Here is a 23,276-nt window from a genome sequence, read left to right as displayed (position 1 = left end):
CCAAGCTTTTGATTTCCACTGGCACAACTTGATTGTTTCTAGTTCTTGTATTGAAAAAGATGATGTCTGTTCACTTTACCATTTTGAGGGGAACGCTGTTGTCTAGCTCCCTTGAGTAATTTTTTCCGTATGCTGAATAGTCCTAGCCTTTTTATAAGACTTCCCATAAAACACATTCTGTGTTTCTGAGAAGTCTTATTACTGTTCTCTAAAACTGTTCCCATTATAGTGCCTTCTTTTGAGACTAGGGCATGAGCCCTGCACACAAAATGGGAGGGTGCAGGCAAACTTCCCATGGCCCAAATATAGGATTTTTTTTTGTCTGTGTTTTCTAATATTTTTTAATATTGAAATTATTTTTTGTTTCACTACTGTTAGGCATCAAGTTGATTTCTTTGTGGAGCTATTTGTTGCAGCTATGAAATTTCTTTTAAATAGTAATCTCAGTACTTGAAATGTGGATTGTTCTCCTTTGTGGATTAAGTTTCGTAATTTATCTTCTGGTGTTGTTTTTCATGTTGCAATTACTTAAACCTTCCTTTATTTAAAAAGAGATTGATTTCATATTTGTCATCCTCCTGCTTTTGTGTACAATAGAAGTTTAAGTGAAATGTTTACACTTCCAGTAGTATGGCAACTTCTTAACTCTTGACATTTTTAAGGAATTACCACTTTGTTACTTTGTTTATTTTAAAGGAGAATATTAAAAAGTGAGCCACCTTATCCACAAGAAATGAGTGCTCTGTCTAAAGATATAATTCAGCGGCTTTTAATGAAAGACCCCAAGAAGAGACTAGGTTGTGGTCCCACTGATGCTGAAGAAATCAAACAGCATCCCTTTTTCCAGGTAAAGCAAACAACAAAACTCACCAGATCCCACTTACTCTGCATTAGTGCCTGTGAAGTCTAAGTCTAAGGAAATTCTGTTACTTTGTTAACAAAATAGTTTAGAGACATGTTATGCATTGAAGTTAGTAAGAATATCCATGTGCTTATGTGTATGGATTTTGTGTGTATTAGAAGGGCATGCTAGGTTTTTAATATATTCTGTTTGTATCTAACAGTTACCTGAAGTTAGAAGACCCACTGCTTAAATCAGAAGGTTTAATGCAAAACACTAAAATCGTATTGTATTGTCTGTTGGGGTTTTTTAAAAGATTGCTGCTAGCATTATTAGTAAAATTTGAATATGGAATGAATTCACCAAATGCCTCTATTTTCTTTGGCCCAATTAAGTCTTTAATCTTGTTTAGTAAACTTTAATTCTGTTCAAATTTCAGTGTAGTAACATTAACTTTCAAATCATAATGAAGACTGGATTTGTGTCCAGTATCTGTAGTCTTCCTTTCATTGTGGTTAAAATTGTGTGCTTTCTTTAAAAAAAATCATTACGTATTTACAGTACTTCTGAAAGTAGAGTTAAACAGAGTTAAGCTTYCTTAATTCACTGTTTGTTTTGGAAGATACATTTTGTCATCATATAACGCTTTCTAGTCTTAATTTCAGTTCTACTCCTTTACAGTAACATGGCAGTTTTCTCATAACTGCTATTTCTGTGGTTCCTCTTTCTGGTCATGCATTTAAGTAAGAATTGGGAAGCTTATGCTCTCAGGGCACTAAAAGATGACATTGGTAATTAAGCATAGAAATTGGCAATGAAAAGTTGAAGATACTAGATGCATGCACTCTGGCTTACAAAAATATAAATATTGCTTATTCTAAAATTGTGGAAGAAATTCAAGGACCATCATTCTAATTGTTTGGCTCATCTCCACAGTTAAATTTAATTATGTTGATTTTATTTTTGATTTGATTCTGTCTATGTACAAATAAGTATGATACTGCTTGGCTTTACCCAAGCAAAGTAGTGGGGCATAATTTGAATGTTTTTCATCTATCTGTGGAAAATAGCAAATGGAGTTAGGACTTCGTGTCTGGACAATTCTCTCCAATATCTCCTTCTGTTAAACTGTCATTTGATTCAAACTTGCTTTCCTGTTTTTTGCTTAGAATATGAATTGGGAAGACTTAGCTGCCAAAAAAATACCAGCTCCGTTTAAACCAGTAATCAGAGATGAATTGGATGTCAGTAACTTTGCAGAGGAGTTTACAGAAATGGATCCAACATACTCTCCTGCAGCAACCCCTCAGACTTCAGAAAAAATATTTCAGGTATCTTGAGAACTCAAAATAATTTTTTTAAAAAATGGTTACTGAACAATTCCCCATGTTTAGCTAGCTCTTTTTTAACCTCCTGCTTATCAAGTTCTTGGAATTAATTTTGTAATTTCTAGTCCCAGTTCCCACGGCTTTTTGTTCAACAATTGCAAAATGAGAAAGGTGGAAACAGTCCTACTGCAATTATAAAATTCCTTGTCTCTCCATTCCCAGCTGAATGTCCTACATGCTGGCCTTAAGTSAGTCTGTTCTTTATTGATTCTTCATGCATTATGAGTCTTGTCATCTTGACTCCATCAGCCTGGGCTATAGCTTCAACAAGAGCAGTGTAGTTCACCGATCTCCACATTATGTGCTAGTTGAAGTAATCCTTTGGAAAGTGGGAGCTACCTGTAGAGCTGAAAGTAGGTCCTCTATGTTTTGTACGAGTGCTCTAGTTACTAGACTGATGTATACAGATGAGTAACAAAGCTTTCCTGACCGTTCCCTCCATGCTATTAAAGAACAGTCCCTTCTTAGACTCCACAGTCTGGTTGTCAAATGGGCAGAAGCAATTAATGTGCAGTCAACTTGGAATCAAACCCGTGGAGGTGAAGAGCAGTTTGGATTGCTTTCTTTTCTCCCCCTCCTTTGTTGTTTTTTACTGTTTTCGTTTTGAGCAGCTTAATCCTTAGGGTACAGGAATGTAGCATTGTGTTTTGGAACCTGTTATATTCGCAGTGACTGTGGCAAGCAGTTTATGCATGTCATACCACCATCTGATTCACCCTGCAGTGGTAGTCACAGCTGTTGTTATGATACTCAGATGGGGCACATCATTAATATAAAGTTTATATTGTTTATCTGTTTGAAATTGTTTAATGCTTACATCACAACATACCAAGTATCTCATGCCTTAACTTCAAGGTATCCTAGGAAGCTGGCTAGTATGAGCCTTTATCAYGATTGTAAAGCAATTGGAGCTGAGCCAAATTAGCATTAATTAGAATTCTTGTAGTATTATTGTTTAGTCTTTAACTGTGGAGAATCATACAACTAATTCCAGGAAGGCACCTGTTCATGTTGAACAGAGTAAGTTACAACTTCTTTATTATGATACAATAATTCTGATTTCTTTGAAAAATTCTTCTGAAACTTCTGATGTTTTGTATGTATTATGATAGTTTATGTGCAACAGTATCAAGCTGTACCCTATTCTGATGTTTTAATTTCATAGGGATATTCTTTCGTTGCACCTTCTATTTTGTTTAAACGCAATGCAGCTACAGTGGATCCCTTTCAGTTTTATGTGGGGGATGAGCGACCTGGAACTACAACTATTGCCAGAAGTGCTATGATGAAGGTAATAATAATAATACCAAGACCTAAATAAATCAACTTAAAAACTCTGTATAACTTCCTAAGCAGCAATCACAAGATAGGCTACAGATTAAAAAAATAGTCATCATTCATTTACAAGTTCTCTGTAATGGCTCCTCAGATGATCCAAGTATCTGATAATCCATCATATCTTGCATGTGATTTTATTATTAAGAAGTGGTTAAAGTTTAATCTGAAAAGTGAGATGATTGTGTAGTTTTCCAGAAGACTGAGGTATAGTAATAATAATGATATGACTCCTGATAGTTCTTATTCAGCCAACTATTGCAGATATTTTTGAAGTTACTTATAATTATACCATAATTCCTTCTATGGTATATTTACCCCAAAAAGTTATAATTTTGTGAAGCCTTATAAGAACACATGGTATTGTGATGTCCTCAAATGAGCACATAGTTTTGTGGATAAATGTATGTATGACCATCTTTGATCCTGTTTGTCTGAATATTTTGTATCTTCAACTGTTGTAGTAGTAATGATTTATTCAGTTACTGTTTGTTTAATGTAAGCTTTACTCTTTGATTGTTAGAATAATGTTTATGCATTTTATTAAATAAAACTTAAGATTATATTTTATTAAAAAGAGAACTCTTTTACAATTTTAAATGTAGATAAAAAATTCTCTTGAAACTTTACTCTTTGTCTTTGTGTATACTAAAAGTATTCTGCAAAACTAAATACAGACAGTTTCCTAACAGGACTCTGCATTTTATCATCATTATGAACTGGATCTGAAAGAGAAACCATTGGGAGAAGGAAGTTTTTCCATTTGTCGAAAGTGCTTACACAAGAAAACTAGCCAAGAGTATGCAGTAAAAATAATTAGCAAAAGGTATAAATATTCTATAAGACAATAAAAGTATTTTCTTTGCTTACTGTCACCCCTGGAGTAGAATAATGTTCACTACATTTTTGGAAGCGGAAAAATAACTTTAAAACTATTTCTTGTTCTATGAATCTGCAGAAACTTATTGTAACCTTATGACCTTTAAAAGATTCTGAGAGTCTTTTGAGAKAAAATGTTGTTCTTGTTGGGGAGGACACAAGAAGAAGCCTAGCAAGTACTTTTCTCATTCTTAGCTGTATTCTACCATTACTTCCCCTAATTTTGCTCTTAAAAAAGAAAGTTATAAGGCTTTTCTATCATTGGACTTAAGTGAACTGAACGTAAGCTTATGCTAGCTCCCTCTCCTAAGCTAAAGAATGCTTTAAAGAATGATCGGCAGCACAGGTTGCCTCAGATCTAATTGTGTGCATGTGTGTGTATAGAGTGGAATTAGACTATGGAATTGTAAATTGTATCTTGTTTCCTGGGTGTTCTGATGAGAACACCAAAATGGAAGCAGCTGATTTGTTTTGTCTATGGGTATCATCTTGTCCTCTTCCAGAATGGGTATGTCTGGGAGTTTCTGCCCAGAGAAAAATAAAGATAAGGGATTCTTTGAGAAACAGATGGATTTTTGCCTTTATTTTGTAGAGTTCATTAGTAAGTATGTCCCTAGTGTGTTGTAGAATGCTTGCAGGAAAGTAGAAACATTCTGCTATCAGAATGATAGCTCACGGTGATCTCTTCTCCAAGATATTTGGCTGTACCTCTGTTTTTCCAGACTTAAGAATTAGAAGAAGCTGTCCACCAGATTCAAGTATTTCATCATATGAGTTTTGAATAGGATGAGTTTGAGAATAAGAAGCCTAAATGTAGGTGTTTGAGTTCGTTTTCTGAGGTCTGATAAATTAATGGAGGCTTGCCTAAAACTAGAAGTGGGATTCAGTAACTTAAACATAGAATCTACGTAGTGCCATTATAGCATCTGTTGGTGTCTTCTCTGTCCTCCGGTTCCATCAGTCTTGTGACTGCTACCTTTTCGTAGATGTCTTCATGGCTGATGTCATCTTCCAGGCTCTTCCTTCCTATGCTTAGGCCACTGAATCCTACTCTAGGTATGTATATTACAGTGAACTAGTTCACCCTGTAAAATGGATTAACTAGAATTTCATTGTAATGAGACCTTAAACAAGTAGTGTGTGGTAGACGCCTACATTGGGTATTTTAATGTGGAAATCTCTGCTGTGTGTCTACTCAAAAGTTGTTCTATGGTGCCGGGTGCCGGCAGAGCTGTAGAATAATGCTCCCATCTCATTTTAAGATAATGTGTGTTTTGTTTCTGGATAACGGTGAGCAAACTAGTATTGACTTTTCCCTAGAACTTAGCTTTTAGAAATTATATCCCTAAATTACATTACTCATGGGTTCTTTTGCTCTTTGTCCTTTATCTTGGTAGCTCAGGCTAAATGAAGGTAAGAAGTGATCTGTATACAGAGATTTAAAACATTTTTTTGGATTGCAGGGTGTGACCAGACTCAGTYAGTCTTTCACTCCTACTGGGCAAATGGGCTCAGAAAGGGACTCTTACACCTCGGGAAACCTTTTCATGGTACTTGAGATAAAAGCTCAGATGAACAGTTCCTCTGTGGTGTCACATTTTTAATAGTGCTGGACCTGCCCTTAGCCAACAAATGTAGGATTACCTGTGCGTCTGATGACCACTGAAACAACAGACCCCTGTAAACTTGCTTGAGTTACCTTTTTAAAACGTCCCATTTTTTTTCACACAAGGTTGTTTAAAATCTGAGATGGTAACTATTTATGTAGAAGAAGTAGTCAGAAAAGCCCACATACAAATTTCAAAGGTTTATGGTCATGATACTGAACCTTTTTCATCTGTTTCCAAGGTCCACTTTCTTCTGATAGTAGTTTACAGGAAAGACTCTGTGAGTCAGGTTTTTTGACTCCTTAAGGAACTGAAGTCACTTTCAGTTAAAAAACTTCAGCAGCAGAGATGGAAGTGGAACAGCTTAGTTTACTTGATTATATGAAGTCTGCAGAAAAGTGGAATTCTCATGCACAGAGTTCTCATGATGGTTCTTGTCCTAATTAGAAAAAAAAGCAACCAGAAAATGAAGAACATGTGGGATGAGAGAGATTCTATCTGTTTCTGGTACCCATAAAGCCATCCTCTAGGGCTGTACAGGATTAACCTTTCTTGCAGAGAGTTTTTGCAAAAATTTTTAGCATTGTTTGCCAAAAATAAATCAGTATATCTGATTAGTGGAAAAAAATGCTCTGTCACCATTCATGTAATTTTTCTAATGATCACCACTTTTACTKTTTATGGCTATAGACTTCAGTACTTGAAAGAGAATTTATGCAATGATTTTTTTCTGGAGATAGTCTCTTCCATTCCAGATTTTTCCAGTGGCCTGTTTAGGGGTTCATTTGTATAACACAGTTCATATATAGATGATGTTACTCTTTTTCTAGTAGAGCTCATAGTTTACATACCATTTTGGAAGTAATTGGCCCCATTTAGAGTGGAAAAGGATTGGGCCAAGAAAAAGATGAGCTAACAAATATTGGTAGTAACAGAGGTGAAGTCAAATTGCTCTGGACTAAGGGCACGGTGTGCTTTAGACAGAAACTATTCTATGATGTTACATCAGCTTGTGTTGTGGGAAGTTGCATTAAAAACATTGTTTGAATTGGGTGTGTGGGTTTTTTAATGTACTAAATTGCAGGGTTATGGGGAAAGTTCCTTGTCAACTTTTAATATGCATTTCATTGTGTTCAAGTGGTAATAATAGTAAAAAAAAACTGGATTGCTGGCAGTTAAAAAAGAGTCTAACACTTGGAATGTGCAGTTTGCTCAGTGATACTGGTACAAAATGACTGCTCAATTTTTCCAGAATGGAAGCCAACACCCAGAGAGAAATAACAGCTCTGAGACTCTGCGAAGGACACCCGAATGTAGTGAAGTTACATGAAGTTTTTCATGACCAGGTATTTTGAAGAAACTGTAATCAGTGCCTGCCAAACATGTTGCCATATGTTTTCCCAAGAACTGTTAGGACTTAAGTATACTGTAACTGTGGAGGCAACTTTCTGCATTCAAATGATCTTGCAGTTACTATAGCAAATCAAAGAATATGCAAAAAAATTAGAGGCTTCAATTCTGTTTGTTGTTTTGTCCTTGATTGTCGTTGTTAACCATCATACAGAAACTGGGCCATGAACACAGTGTATCTGTGACACTGAAATGCTTTGTCAGCTTTCCCCCAGTGCTGTCATAAATGTGGTATTCGTAAATTAATTTAGAAATGGTGCATATGAAGATTATATATCTAATGTCTTTTCTTACACATTAGTAGCTTAATAGAGACAACCAAATAGCTTGCCAAAATACCAAATGTGAAAGTAGAGCCTATATTTGAAAAGACACTGAGATCAGTTTATTTAGATAGCTTAATTTTTCTTTTTCTTCAGGTAATGCAAATTCCACAGCATGTAATAACCATAATTTGATCTGAATTGGAAGTTGGCCTTGGTTTGAGCTAGGGTTTTGGACAGGATGTCCTGTACAGCTCTTTTCCAATGTAGAACCAAAACTTCTGTGATTCTGCTCTATGATTTTGTAATGGAACATGGGGTCTCTTGCCCCTTCACATATCCCAGTCTGTTCCTCTCATCCTGTCTATACAGGGACCAACAGAGAGCACTTCTAAAATGATCTGAGAGGATACACTATCTGTACTCTAACTTTAGGTGACAAGAAAACCCTTTTTTTTGCATTTATGTATAGTATGACTACACATGTGCAGAACAGGACACTTTTTTCACTTGCCTTTGAGTAAAATGAATATACTCAGGAGTATCTAAAAAAAGATGCTCTCCAGACTGCTCCACAACTGAATAGGCTTCTCTCAAACAGTCAACCCACTCTTAGCTATTCCTCGTAGCTCCCAGGTGTGACCTTTCAGAATATTTGTGCACAATATTCTGAAGATGAAATGTGATGAAAATTTTCTAATTCTGACTTTTCTGCAGTTTGTCTTAATAAAAAGAAGTTCTGTTTTTTAACTTGCTCTGATATCATCCTTTATTAATATTCCAACCATATAATATTGAGTTGCAGTCTCTTGGTGAGCCAGAAGTTTTCTAGTGAAAAAAGTCTCTATCGTTTCCAACTTTCCTATCAGCTATTCCCAAAACATAAAGTTTGCAGGAGAGGATATCATTCAAGCACTTACTAGACACCTTGCTTGTTCTAAATGTTGTTGTTTTATGTCTGCATAGCTTTGCTTCTGTTCTTTGGTATCTAAAGACTGTGCACCTTCTGACTATTGCTTTGAATTCCAATTTTTGGCCTCTTCTCAGAAGTTTTTTTGCTCTACTTGCAAATACTACTTTTGTTACTATCATTCAGGGGAGGGAGGGGCTAGAAGCCATAGCGTGCCTACATCCATTGCCTTTTGAGAATGCTGACCTCACTTCCCTGTTCCTGAGTAATTTGCTGTTTGTTTAATGGCAAGACATTTGAATTACAGTTGACTGTGTGCCAATGTCTTATAATTAAGGAAGTTTCTGCTGACTGATTGTGTTAAAAAGAGCAATCTTCTGAAAATCCATTGCTTTTTTAATTTAAAAAAATTAAATGCTCTTTAATGTTTGGGAAGATGTCTATTGCAATTCTAATTATGAAGTAGCTTTGGCTACTACTCTGTAGGGGATAAAATCACAAGTTCTATATAATCCTTGATTTCAGAAGTAAAATTTCAGGGTGCTTTTAAAGGATTTCATAGTATTAAGTGGTTAACTCCTTATGCATGTTAAGAGATACATATCCTTATAGCAGAACAGGCTAAAGCAGCAAAAGTTTAGCTTTTCCCAGCTTCCCTTATTAGCCTCAGTAAAGGTGTTTTGTCTACCTGCAAATTTCATTTATTTAGTTGGTGTCACTGTATTTTTGTTAATAAATATGGATGCATGTGGGGAAAACATTATCATACTTCAGTCTCAGCAAAATTGATGGGAAAAATGTCACCTGAGATTTGGTGCTTTATTTTGGCCTTCCAAATTGCTACAAGCAGCAGAGCTATTTCTTCAAATGTTGGGAACCTATCAGAATAGCACCTGGCTCCTGAACAAATGTTTGTAATGTTAAATTTCTAACATATTTAATTTTTCTTTATTGTTTCAGCTTCACACGTTCCTTGTAATGGAATTGTTGAAGGGAGGAGAATTGCTTGAACGTATTCAGAAAAAGAAACATTTCAGTGAGACTGAAGCCAGTCACATTATGCGCAGACTTGTTTCAGCAGTGAGCCATATGCACGATGTAGGAGTAGTCCATAGAGATCTGAAACCTGAGGTATAGTAACTTGCATATATATGTTTGGACAATAAGTTATTAAGTATGTGGAATGTGATGTATCTCTGTTTCTCCAGCCTTTGGTGTGGAGTTTTCCACTTTTCTATTTTTAATAAAATGTTGCCACTTTTACTTAGCAAATTCTGTAGATCTTCTTCTGTTCACAAATAAAGTAACTGTTAGGAAATGTTTTTAGTTCTGTAAGCAATCTATACTCTTAACTTGTTCAAAAACATTCTTTGCCTATTTGGGGACTTCTTTCACTAGCATGTATTTATTGTATAAAACAGTTAATGAGCAAAGCTAGGTTGCTTGGGTACTTTGCTTGTACATTTCCACCTTTTGTTTGATCTCGGTTTCTTCAGTAGGGTTTCTTTTGGACCTAACTGTGACATGCTTGTATTGTCTTCTGTTCCAATTAAGCACAAAACGAGCGCTAATAGAGATGTGTGTTTTGAGTTCAGTAGTTTCTCAAAGGAAACAATTTATTAATATCTGTTTTTCAGTAATTGCTTTTCTGTTACTTTTGTTGTGGAGCTACATCTTGCCTACTACAGCATTCAGTTTACTGTTACAGTGTTCACCACTGGCTTTGTTCTGCTTCCTGGAGCCAGTGGTTGCTTGGGTGCTTTTGCCAACAATTGGCTGGGATGTGCCTTTTTTTGAGCCTGAAAATAGTGTAGATTAATGCTGATTCATCCAGTAAGGATGTTATATTGTAGGATGATTACAGTCATCATACCCTAGGAAATAGCTGTTCCTTTTGAATTTGGAGTTTAAAAATAATCCACCATTCCTACTGATGTAACATACCTTCTGTGGTATGTCAGACTTAGTGTTTTATAGTAATAGCATTTGAGCAGGTGAAGAAGTCTGCTAGGTGTTGCTGGTTGTTTTTGAAAACCATTCATATGAATTTGAAAACATCTCTGTTCTGTGCTCCTGTGTTTTACTGTTGTAAGTAAACAGTTAAACAAAGAGTGATTATTTTGCAAGTCTAATGTGCRAGTTGGAAAAGTCATCAGCAAAACCTTTTGCAAGAGTCTCATCATCAGGGTAAGAAAACAGCTTTGAAACAAGTAATTATTGAAAGGGTGAAGCCTAACCCCCCTTTCTCTCCTCTTGTCATCTTTGTCTTGCTACCACTTTGAATATAAGGGCACAGTAAAGCAGAGCTTCAGCTACATGGGAAATTAGGGAGTCTTCAGTTCTACATTATGTTAAAGAACAGAAGTCTGGGAAATCCAGGTAATGAAGGGTTAGCAGCTTGCAGAATCCATTGCCTTCATGAAGTTGGACTTAACCTGCTTGTCTCCTTCCTGTTTGTTGTTTTGAAAGGTACTATTTTAGATTCTGACATGGACTTAGTATGGGATAGGCAGTTCTCCCAATATAGATATGGTTTGTGCACTTCACTGTAAAAAGATATATAGGAAATTTCTGTTGCTTTTCTAAGAATTCCAGTGAGATTTGYTTGATGTTCAGCTTTGACATCTAATGTGCTACTGATGTTAAAAGTATGGCTAGTTAAATGTAACTAAGGATGAGACTTCTAAAATTGCATGGACTGGAAAACTTCTGTTTAGCAGTAGCAGTTAGGTAACATATGTTGGTCTACAGAACAGAGGAAATGTACTGGATAGAAAATAGAGAATTCATAGAAATAAAGAGTGTAGCATTTGTGACCATATTTGGAGCCTCCCACTAGACGATTGGAGGACTCTTTCTGTGATGTGATTGTTAATTTGTAAACTGGCTTCTAAAGGTGTTGCAACAAAACATAATAAGAAAGAGAGAATGTTGTTTCCATATCCCTAAAATATATGTGGAATATAGCTGTAAATGTTTGGGGGATGGGAGGGTTCTGAAACATGCTTTATTTTTCTAATCAATAGGGAAACCTGAACACAAGGTAGGATACTTGGACTGTACCTTTCCATGCATAACCAAATTAATTTTTATTTTGAGAAAGAAGCTACTTTTAAACAMATTTACTTGTAGGCTATATAACATCACCACAGAAAGGCAGTTCTATTAATCACTTATCCTTGCTTTATGACTATTTTTGCTGAATTAGAATTGAAAATTGACTTATCTGAATGTGTTAAGCTATAGCAGTAGTAGAAAAACCAAAAATACTAAAATACTGTTTTGTAGCAGCTATTTTCTTTTATCTGTAATGAATGCTCTCATGTTCTCCTTATTGATCTGCTGGCATTCYAGCAATCATTTTTACCCATGTTAAWGAGTTTGAAATTAATTGCTTAGACTGAGGCATTCACCTTTTGTATTACAAAGTTAGATAGGGCTATAGGATTTCTGATATTGAGACTTTTCCTAGCATTCATAGATTGAAGAGTAAAGGCAATAGCAAAATTATGCTCATCTCTCAGAAGCTGAAGGCAGGAGCAGAATTAGCTTATAATTCATCTTGACCTCAGAGTGCTTTTCATGACTTAGCTTCCCTCTTGTATCTTTCTTGACAAAATACTTGGGGGGAAAACCCAACAGATTGTCTTAAATTTTCCAAACTGGTAGCAACTTGTCTGTCTTCAAGTCCAAAGTGCCACGTTCTAGTCTGTAAAGCTGGAATTCTCAGGGACTACTGTAACAATACCTCTACCTTGGTGTAAGGAGTGGGTTTGAGGCTAGGTCATTTCATGACCTTCAGTGCTTAATTGCCATCAGTCCCAGCTCTCTTCCAGAACAGATATCTGTACTGGCTTTGCCACCCATGCCAGACTGCTCTCAGTGTAACCTCTGAGCTAGTGGTGCACTTCCTAACACCACCTCCTACCAAGATACACCTTTTTATCACCATCCTTCACTTTCAAATGACTCTGGTGTGTTATTGTTCTCATGGCAGATAATGTGTTACCACTTGAGTATCAAAGACTATTCAGTCACAAGGCAAGACAAGCAGTGGGAGTTCCCCACACAAGAAAGTAATCATTCACAAATTGCCAAAAGGAAGTGGAAGCTTTTTGTGAGCAAGAAGGCGATTCTCCTATTTCCCGACATGCTGGTGTCTTAGCTTTTTTTTTCTTGTCAGTGTTTCCTGAATTATTTTCTCCACTGCTCTCTCTCTGCTACTTGTCCATTTCATTAGKAATCTCAGAGCCACCCTGACTTGCAGGTATGCAGGGGGAAGGTAAACACCTCACATTGCTTACAACTAGGACTGTTGTTATTTATATTTCTATCTTTTTTCCCCCCCATTTTCTCTCAGTTCCCTTTTCCTGTAGATAATGGAAAWTTTTTTGTAGTAATAAATTAGCAAAATAATTAAAACCCACTTTTCTACCCAGTGCTAATATTGATTTTTGTCTTTGATTTTCAGAATTTACTATTTACAGATGAAAGTGATAATTCAGAAATTAAAATAATTGATTTTGGCTTTGCTCGTTTAAAACCACCTGACAATCAACCTCTTAAGACTCCGTGTTTTACTCTTCATTATGCTGCCCCAGAGCTCTTGAATCACAATGGTTATGATGAGTCTTGTGATCTGTGGAGTTTGGGGGTCATTTTGGTGAGTGACTGAGGTTTTTAACTATAACTTTATTTAATGTATTTACTTTCTGTTAAAATGCAAAGGATTTGAAATTATTTCAGACATAAATTGGGTACATTCTGACTTCAAGGGAGGTGACAATATTGCTGTACAAATAATAGGTTCCAAAGACAGATCTTTTCCAGGGCTGGAATTTTTTTTTACCAAGTAGGAAATAAAATTTTAACATTTTTGGGAACAAAAACATTACTTGATACAAACAGGTTCTCAGAAAGAGATATGATTGTTAAGGGATTTTACAGGCATCCATATAATCTTTCTACAGTTTCARTTCAGATAAGGAATCAACCTGCATTTTGATCTACAGAAAATTAGTTTCAATAGATATAAATGAGGTAGAAATACGTTTTGTTCAGAGCTTCCTGAAATAGATTAATGTCTTTTTTAAAAAGGACTCCAGAGAAAGTCTTGCATATTTTAAATTTTCTATAGCCTTGAAGTTATGCTAGTCCAATTTTATTACATAGCATTGGTGATAGAACCAACAGCCCTGCATATCTAACAATAGAGTTGTCCATAAATATACTGTGTTTCCTAATGTTGCTCTTGGTTTTGTGACAGTACACGATGCTATCAGGACAGGTACCATTTCAGTCCCAAGACAGAAGTTTAACATGTACCAGTGCATTGGAAATTATGAAGAAAATAAAAAAGGGAGAATTTTCCTTTGAAGGAGAAGCGTGGAAAAATGTTTCTGAAGAGGCTAAAGAGCTAATTCGAGGTATGTATTTACAAGTATTTTCATGTACATTTCATGCATGTATTTCAAAAGATAAAATTTAGAGAACCATACAATATTGGGATACTGTAATCAGCACCGAAGTATCTAACCTGACAGCAATATGTACATCTTGAGCTATGTATTGACCCCTAATACAAATAATGGGTAGAGGTGGACACACTGGAATGCCTTATAAATTGCTTGTACACCTAGCAGAGTTTTCTCATGTGGTAAGATACTGGTAAGATTAGCGGGGTTAGAAGGAGCTGAAGAGCTTTGGAAAAAGTCTACTTACTCTTAGTTTTGAAAGCAGTTTTTCTATTGTCTTATTTTTGCTTTTCTGAAAATCCAAAACAACTCATGAGATAAATGTCTTAAAAGCTGAACTTTTGCASAAAATAATTTTATTACTATTTCTTTTCCATTTGCTTTTTTTAAATTCATGTACCAAGACTACTTGGTGTATGTCTGAGCTATTTTATTGACATTTGCCATGCTTTGGTTCCCCTTAAGCTTTTGAACATCTTAATTATGTTTTCATCATGACCTAAATACCTACCTTAATTCTACTTAGATGGAGTTCTGAATTTTCATAGAAGCAGACTTATGAGGAATTTTTCTGCCTAAAATGTAGGAATTTCCAGATTCCGACTTGAGCAGATTGTGCAGGGAATCTGAGGCTTACTCTCCTGAATTTAATTCTGGACAGGTTTAAGTGAAGAAATCATTTGGTAGTTCTGAGTTCATGTGAAAAGAGATTTGAAAAAATTGGTTAAATACCAATTTTTTTGCTTTTAAGAGTCTTCTGGAGAGGATGATATCATAACATTGTGTGAGCCTTATCTAGGRTAAATATTGGCATACCTAGGATAAATATTGACATTCGTTACTTATCAGAGCAATGCATGAGATTTTATGAAGAAATATTTACATTTTCTATTGAATGAAAAGAAATAGCTCACAGTTTTAAAGAATATAATACGTTTCTATTAGGACTTCTAACAGTGGATCCAAACAAAAGAATTAAAATGTCCAGCCTGAGATACAATGAGTGGCTTCAGGATGGCAGCCAGCTCTCATCGAACCCTCTAATGACACCTGATAACTTAGGCTCTTCAGGAGCTGCAGTGCACACGTATGTCAAAGCCACTTTCCATGTAAGTTCTGAGAMATTTTGTCATGTACTATATTTTCTAATGTGTCATCTAAATTTGTATATGTTTCCTCTTAACAGTAATACGTATCTGTCCTTATAATTCAGTCTATGCTTGTAGCTGGATTTTTTTTCCTTAATGTTTCCTCATTACATTTCTGATGGAGTATATGAAAATATGAGTGATGAAGCAAGAGAAATTTCTTGGAAATATTTATATTCATGAGATTTGGGGACTGAGTGCTGTAGTTGAAAAAGTATTGAAATATTCTATACCTTAGAGAAATCTGTTTAAAGGTCTTCAAACTTATATTCAACTTTATATTTAACTTAAGTAACTGAYCTTCTTGTCTTTATGGTTACTAAATTGAAGTAAAATTTCTGGAACATATGTAGTTAATTTTTTTTTATATCATGGATGCTTTTTAATTAGACTTGCTTATCTACTGTTGTATTTACTAAAATAATTTGAACTGCAACTGTATTACACAAATACAGTGTTCATTCACATGATACCTTCTACAGAGAATAAACCAAAATTGAGCAGATTTATGTTGAAATACTTGTGTGCATTTCTTAGGAAGGAGAGAAAAAGAAAGTAATTATTTCTTGGAGAGGTCCTGATAATGCAACATAATTGGGACTGAAAGAAAAGAATGTAATTTAACAGTGTCCTCTCTGAAAATGTAGTATTTAAATAGGTTAAGGCTTAATAAAAAATACTTCTAAAGTAAAAAGAACAAGGAGAGGAAGATGCCAATTAATAATGTTATATATTGGCTCTTACGTAACTGTAAAGGCTGGTAGAGTCTTTGTTACAGCTACAATAAGAAGTAGTACAAGAAATTACATTTTATCTTGTGTACAAGTAATACAAGAAATTACATTTTATCTTGTGATGTACCATAGACCATTCATAACAAATGGTAAGTATAAAATATGTTAAATATCTTGAAAAACTTAGAATTACCTTTTATTTTCAAACAGGCCTTTAACAAGTACAAAAGGGAAGGATTTTGTCTTCAGAATGTTGACAAGGCACCTCTTGCAAAAAGAAGGAAAATGAAAAAAACAAGTACAAGCACAGAGACACGTAGCAGCTCCAGTGAAAGTTCACATTCTTCTTCCTCTCATTCTCATGGTAAAACTACACCTACAAAGACATTGCAGCCCACAAACCCTTCAGACAGCAATAACCCAGAAACCATCTTCCAGTTCTCTGACTGAAAGGCAGAGAATACCCTGTCTCGAGGATTTAAGTGGTTGTAGACTTGGCAGTACCTGTATTGTCTTCTCCCACCCTTCCTCCCCGTGGCTTACAGGCTGCTACAGGAAGATGTCTGTTGCTTTAGAAATGCATTTTAGTCATACTTTTCTAGCTTTGTATTTCCATACATTTCTTTTTAGCATTGTTTGGTATCACTGGATATAGTATAATACTATACAACCATCATTGTATTATCTGAGGGCTAAATTACTGGTGTGCAGTCAAGCTCAAGGTAAGGAGTTGTGCTGCTCATGGTACTTCTTGGAAGAAGACTGTTTCTCAGTGTCAGAATCTTCCTCCCAGTTTCTTCCCCACTGCTCAAAGAAAGGAAAGCTCTGTTATAAATATATATATATATATATATATATAAAAAACTTTTGGATCTTCTGCTTTTACCCATAACATACTCTGTGAAGAATGTTATAGAATCTTATTCTTCATGCATGTAAAGAATCATTGGTACAATGCACCAAAGCAGTATAGTACTTTAAAGCCTTTTAAATTTGTCGTTACATTCTGTCCCATTTATTTGAATTTTAAGATCAAAATGAAGCATTATGGAACTTTTATTTTGTTTTAAAAAGTAACTTCATATATCTTGATCTAAACAACTGAGAATAGAAGTCTTAGATTTTTTATTTATTTATTTTTTTAAACACATCTWGGATAAAAGATACCTGATAAGATGAGATATCTAGTACTGTGATACAACAATTTTTATTTTTTTGAAGTTATTGACTTCTAAGATTTTACAGATTCTAAAATGTAATGGTATAAGAGAAAATTAAATTTCATATTTGATGCTTTGGAAAATGGTCACATGTTAAAAATACCTATTCCAAGATTTAATTATAATTTATATTTTCTTTTTATATTTACACAATAACTTTAAAATACTAGGATTTTTTTAAAGAACTCCGGTTTCAACATCTGTTATTACAGGGTCCATRCAAAATGCATACCATGTTATTTGAATTTTGCATTGTGCAAATATGACAGTTTAATAGATACTGTAAAATATTAGAATATATGTTTTATTTTTTGCACTTTGTAACATCCAAAGGAGATGTTTAACGATAAAGTGCACTCAGATCTCTCGTCCTACAAGGTGCTGAGCACTGTTTTGCTGGGCTGAATGACCTGAAATCCACCATATTTGGTGGTTGTGGTCATTGTGAAGGACAATTCTGTACTTTGCAGGAGTGAATCCCTGTATATTACCCACTGTTTTCATTCCTTATTTTAAAATGCAAAGTTCTTTCTATCTTGCTTTTACATTGTATATAACTAATACTAGACCTGGGCACCTTGTGTAGTGTAGATGTTAACAACTTATGCACTGGGAATACTAAAGGGAAATTATATTGAACACTGTGCTTCACAACTTGCTCACTGTGGTGTTCTACAGTGAAGTATTTCCTACTGTGATAGTATAGTATGTACATAACTGTTTGGAATCATAAATGTGACTTACAGAAACATCAGCATAAACTTTTAAATCAGTATATTTTATAAATTTATGGAGAGATCTTTTATAGCTTGTATTCTCAATGACTAGGGGTAACTTAAGTGCTAAAGATGACTCCAGCTCTGCAAAGACTTATATGTGTAAGCTTCCACTGAAGTCAGACAGGCTCCTTGTCATATGCCTAAATTTGTGTGATGGAAGAATAATTGACTAGAGGATTTTGTTAACAGCTGTCTCTATCCTAAAGTAACCTTAATTCAAACCCTATGCAAAAAGAAAAAGGTTATAGAAATTGTTTATATCAGTGGTTTTATTTATAGAATTATATCAGATATCAGTATTGACAAATACAATACATCCATGTTTACAGGGATTGTGTGTATCAAAACAAGGCTTTGAAGCCCAACATGTTTGTTCTGTGTTTCTTTAATATTAATAATGGCATTCTGAGGTTTTGGAATTGCTCATGTGAAATAGTTTACTACTTTCTTGATGTGAATGTCAACAGTAATTGCAGCATTAATTTCAGGTTGATGTGAATATTGAGATTTGCACTGTTTATGTAGAAGTAGTATATTTAAAGATCAGTCTATGTGCTAATAACACAACCAAGTGGCCGATGTTAAAGTATTGAAAAATAATTGTCAATGTAATATATTCAGGTTTGCTTTCTGAATGCTCTCTTGGAAGTAATCTCAATAGTGAACATGGCTCATTTGTAAAAGAATACTTTTCTTCTCCCCAATAAACTTGCTGTAAATACAACAAACAATCCACCATTAATACTTGTCATGCAGATAGTGTAAGTGAATTGGGAGACTGGAGAACAGGTTGCTTGTAAAATTTGCACTTTGAGGAGTTTTTGGAATTTGTTGTCTTCTGGGTGGTTTCATTAAAGTGTAAGAAACTTTTGGATACCAGGTGGATTTGGAATATGGTGACCCAGCTGAAAAAACTTAAAAGTTAGGAACACAGAACAATGTTTCCCTGTTGGGAAATTTAAACTGGGTCTTGACAGACTRATGAAACAAAAAGAATGTTTACACAAGTTACTAAATGCTAGAGATAATGGCTGTATTGTCAATCTCTTTTTCTACACAGGTTTTAAGAGACTGTTATGAGACTAAAATTATTAGAATACATCACTTGTATCAAAGAAACTTTTATAGCTGAATRTTTCTGTGTCCTCTATGTGGTCTCACAGTAGCTGTTGAATAAAAATTTAAAACCAGGGTATTTCTTTTGGGTGGGGYTAAGTACATTTAGGTGTCACCTTGTATTTGCTTTGAACCAGTTACGCAGGGTAGCTGAAACGTTTATGTCCTCTGACTGTCTGCTGCCTCCAGGTAAGAGAGCTCTCGAGGAAGCGTATTTGACACTAAACTGTCTGAATTTTTAGATTAGCGTCTTTACATAAACAACTGCTGATGTACATATACATTGATACATTGCAACTTGAGTTGCAAGCTAAGCAGCTCAAGAGTAAGTTTACTTCTTGTTCTGATGTCCCTGCAGACTAGTTACTTGTGGCAGAACAGTGTTTCAATCTGTGCCCAGTGTGGAACTCAAGGTCTTACAAAGACCATGGGCCTATTTTTGCATACTCAGACCACTGTTTCAAATTTGAAGTGTACAAGGCAATCTTCATTAGTAATRTAAATACTTTGTATTGTCATGGTGAAGAGATGTTACACTGTAATTTGCTTATATTTGGACTAAGTTTCCTTCACAGTGCTGCTATGCCTCAATCAGCTTTAGTGTCTAGTAATATCTGTCTGCTGTCAAAAATACAGTCAGCAGTGTTGTAGGCAGATTTGTGTGAAGAATCAAATTTCTTATCAATAAAGATTTAAATTAGTTTGGGTTTTAATCTAATCTTCAAAGTATTCAATATCTGTTAAAGCTATTTCTTTGTAATACTTTTAGAAATACAAGTATTAGTAATTGCAGGTAATTCTGCTAAAGGATTTAGAGAGGTACAAAGAAAATAACATGACTTACTATTTCTCTGGCTTAGTAAAATTTCTACACTTTAAGGAAAAGTGCATTTTGCATATGTATTGTTTATTGCTGTGAAAAAAAAATCCCAATTACATGCTTTATTAAACAGTTGGGGGTGGGGGTAACATGTAAGTCCAGTATTGCATCAGAATGGATTGAGGCTTCAAATTGGCTCTGCTGATGGACATATTTTCTCAGTCCTTTTCCTGAACAAGATAAGGATTCTACACACAGCTGTATCCCTTTTCAATCATCTGATAACAGAATAATTCTCAGCAGAAAATGTGTTCATTGGTTGTCATGAAGTATTGCACAAGCATCTTACATTTTCAATCCGTACATGTGTTCTGCGTGTGGACGTAGATAATACTGTATTGAATATCTAGATCTCAGTTTAAATATGTCTTGATTAAGAGAGCTTGTATTTTAGAAACAGGTTCTGGACTCAGACAGGTTTGGAGGACCAGACAATGGGGCTGCCACGGAAGAGAAAGGAGGTTGYAGGAAGTCAGAGGTGAGAGGCTTCTGGGAAGATGTTTCCTGGGTAATTTCTCCCCTGGCTATGTCCATGTGCCTGTACTATCCACTGACAATGAATTGCAAGTTTTCTTGCCAGTTGTTCAACAAACATATTTCCTATCTCTGCAGGTCTCTTGAGTTCTGTGTGTGTGTCCACACGTGTGTAGCCTTTTAACATCTAGTTCATATTGAWATAATTTGTTATGTCTTAAGTATCATTCTAGGTATTTTCACTAAGTTGATGGTCTTCATTCTTTCCCCCATTAGTGATAATCTTTTTCAAAATCCAGTTTTTACATGACAAAACATGACATTGCCTTCCTTCAGTTGACATAGTTGACTATTCTGGATTGAGGGAACAGAAAATAACATGACTGTTTCAGCTGTAAAGAGATARAAGTGCTTTGAGAAACACTTCTTAGTTTGGTCCTTTGACCCACTRGATTCTATAAAAGTTTAAGAAACGCAGAGCTGTTTGCCATCACACAATTTTATATTGAATTCTGAATATTCAGAACACATATGTRGAAAACTCAGATTGATTCCTATAGTCTACACTAGAAAATGAAGTGATGCTTTCAATTACATAGACCAGCTGAAACAGTCTGTTGTTTGTTGTGCAAGCTTACTCATTCATACATATGCTTTTTTTCCTTTGAAAATCAATATACAATGGAGAAGAGAAACTAAATTCACAAAAGCAGCAAATAACCTCCAAGCTTTTCTCACATGTGTCCTTAAAGAGTTCTCATCCTTTAAATAGGTAACTGCWGTACATAACACTCCGCTTGAAGCTATGCCTGCCTGAGGGAAGAGGATCCCATTCTCTGGAGATATGCTCGTTGTAGAGGGTACAAATTAGAACTCAAGGTGCTGTGTCCCTGCTGCTTTAAAGTTCAAGTGTTAATACAATTCTGCTYAATATGTATCACCATGTCAGTCCAATTGATATGCAGATGTGGCAGGTCACGTAATTCAATTTTAAAGCTGTCAAATTAAAAGGAAGACTTGAGATCTACTTCAGACCAAATTGAGAACAGGCTTGAATCTTGAAGTACACCTGGATTATGAAAATGAATAAAAGTTTGACACTGGCTTTGAACCTTGACAGGCTGCTCCTGCAGCAAATAGGGATGCTTAGAGATATCTTTACAGTACAGATCTCTSTCACCTGTAGAGAAAGAAACCTGCAAAATTGTTTCTTGCCAGATAAAAWTTTTTGATGGAGTCCCAATAGGAGAAATAGTCTCTAATTTCTACCTTTACCTTTGAAGCTGTAAAGGCAAAAAATGAGTTGGTGACAGATTCTGACAGCTGGTTATAAAGGAGCAGGCTGTGTTAATTTGCAGTGAGAGGAACAGGGCGTTCTATTTCTTGTGTCAGTGTGGGCAGGGAGTGGGGAGCGGAAAAGAAAATGGGAAGAAGGGAATGCTGAGTGCTTTGCCTGACTGTAATTTACAGGACATTCTGGTTGCACACCATTGCTTTTGAAGGAGCAATGGTCTCCGCATTTAATTTAAAATCTTTTTTATTCAAAAAGATCCCACACAGATGAACCTGACAATTTTTCTTCTTGGAAATGGTGCTATTTTCAAATGGTAAATGCATAAACATGAACATTGATTTCCTTATTTCCTTAATGCCAGTTATCAACAGATTACAGTGAAATTTTCTTTATGAAAAATATGCACCTCTCTAAAATCTTTTGTTGGCATGCCAACGAAGTGCAAAACCTTTTGATAGAAGTTTACCAAAAAGCAAGAGAAGTAATTGAAATGGTTTATTTTTCCCAATATTCAGAAAATGAATGAAGATTGTTGGAGAGAAGATGATTCTGAATTTGATGGGAAAAATACTAGGAATGATTTTGTGAATATGGTGGTGGGAWAAAATACAGGAAAGCTGTGTTCTAGAAGACTGCTCAAGACTTGTGGAAGATTAGTGTAACCAGATGTCAGGTGAATGCTCCTGTTTCTAAAGCTGTTGAATCTTAACCGTGCTTATTTGAAGGATGATAAGCCCAGCCTATTGTTGGTCAGTCCTGTCAGAACCACAGATTTTAGGAAAATCTGATTGATTTTAGGAAAATCTGTTGTTGGGCTTCTGTCATGGAGGTACTTCTCCTTATTTTCAAGTCTTGCTAACCAGCAGGGTATGATCAGCATGTGGCAAATCAGACTCTTCAGCTGTATTGGAATGATAACGGCAATGAAGGTTTTGATCTTCAGCTGCCTCTGTTCTTCTTCAGGCTGTGGTGTTCAAAATAGGAAGAGTTTTTTTTGTTGCCCAAAATTGTGTGGTTAACCACTGTGGTGGCTTCAAAGTTAATGCAAAATGATCTGGAGAAGTAATCATGTCGTTAACAAGTCAGCCTTGGATTCCCTTAGGAGAAGCTCTTGCCAGAGCGGTGCACGGTGCAGAGCAATAGCATGGGTATTTCCTGTGATAGCTGCTGGTCTGCATGTTCATTCTTTTTCTGACTCTTGTGTGTGCTGGGAACTCTTCTCACAGAAAAACATAAAAAACCCACCAAASATCTGAATGCTAGGTTGATGATACTTGGGTGAAGGCAGTTTTATTGGTAATAACCAGGAGTTTTTTGGCCGTTACATTGTGCACAGCTTTTCTGGCAGTAGGGAGAAGTATTTGAACAAGTCTCTAAGACAGACTGATAGTATTTGAGTTTTTACTGATCTCCAGCACTGTCAAAAGCTTGGTTTTGGAGGAAAGCATGTGAATATGCCTATATATGGTAAAGTCCTATGGTATAATGCTATCAGTATACTTACAGAATCCTGTGTTTTTCTAG

General features: G+C 35.4%; 1 protein-coding gene across 2 annotated transcripts in view; it reads left to right on the top strand.

The window, feature by feature from the left end:
• Nucleotides 1-22,508, top strand: part of RPS6KA5 (ribosomal protein S6 kinase A5) — a 69,416-nt gene extending 46,908 nt beyond the window's left edge. For both annotated transcript variants that reach the window (XM_057370588.1, XM_057370589.1), the window contains 10 exons: nucleotides 697-847; nucleotides 2,011-2,172; nucleotides 3,395-3,520; nucleotides 4,257-4,390; nucleotides 7,303-7,396; nucleotides 9,594-9,764; nucleotides 13,105-13,296; nucleotides 13,900-14,059; nucleotides 15,053-15,216; nucleotides 16,200-22,508. In XM_057370588.1, the coding sequence (XP_057226571.1) occupies nucleotides 697-847; nucleotides 2,011-2,172; nucleotides 3,395-3,520; nucleotides 4,257-4,390; nucleotides 7,303-7,396; nucleotides 9,594-9,764; nucleotides 13,105-13,296; nucleotides 13,900-14,059; nucleotides 15,053-15,216; nucleotides 16,200-16,439 (1,594 nt within the window). In that variant the 3' untranslated portion in view covers nucleotides 16,440-22,508. The remainder of the gene's footprint in view (nucleotides 1-696; nucleotides 848-2,010; nucleotides 2,173-3,394; nucleotides 3,521-4,256; nucleotides 4,391-7,302; nucleotides 7,397-9,593; nucleotides 9,765-13,104; nucleotides 13,297-13,899; nucleotides 14,060-15,052; nucleotides 15,217-16,199) is intronic.
• Nucleotides 22,509-23,276: the final 768 nt, after the last annotated feature.

The sequence above is a fragment of the Malurus melanocephalus genome, unplaced genomic scaffold (assembly GCF_030028575.1).
Source record: "Malurus melanocephalus ecotype Western Australia unplaced genomic scaffold, MMel_1.1 scaffold_129, whole genome shotgun sequence".
Lineage (NCBI taxonomy): Eukaryota > Metazoa > Chordata > Aves > Passeriformes > Maluridae > Malurus > Malurus melanocephalus.
Note: the sequence above shows the minus strand (reverse complement) of the source record. Positions and strands in the feature narration are given on the sequence as shown.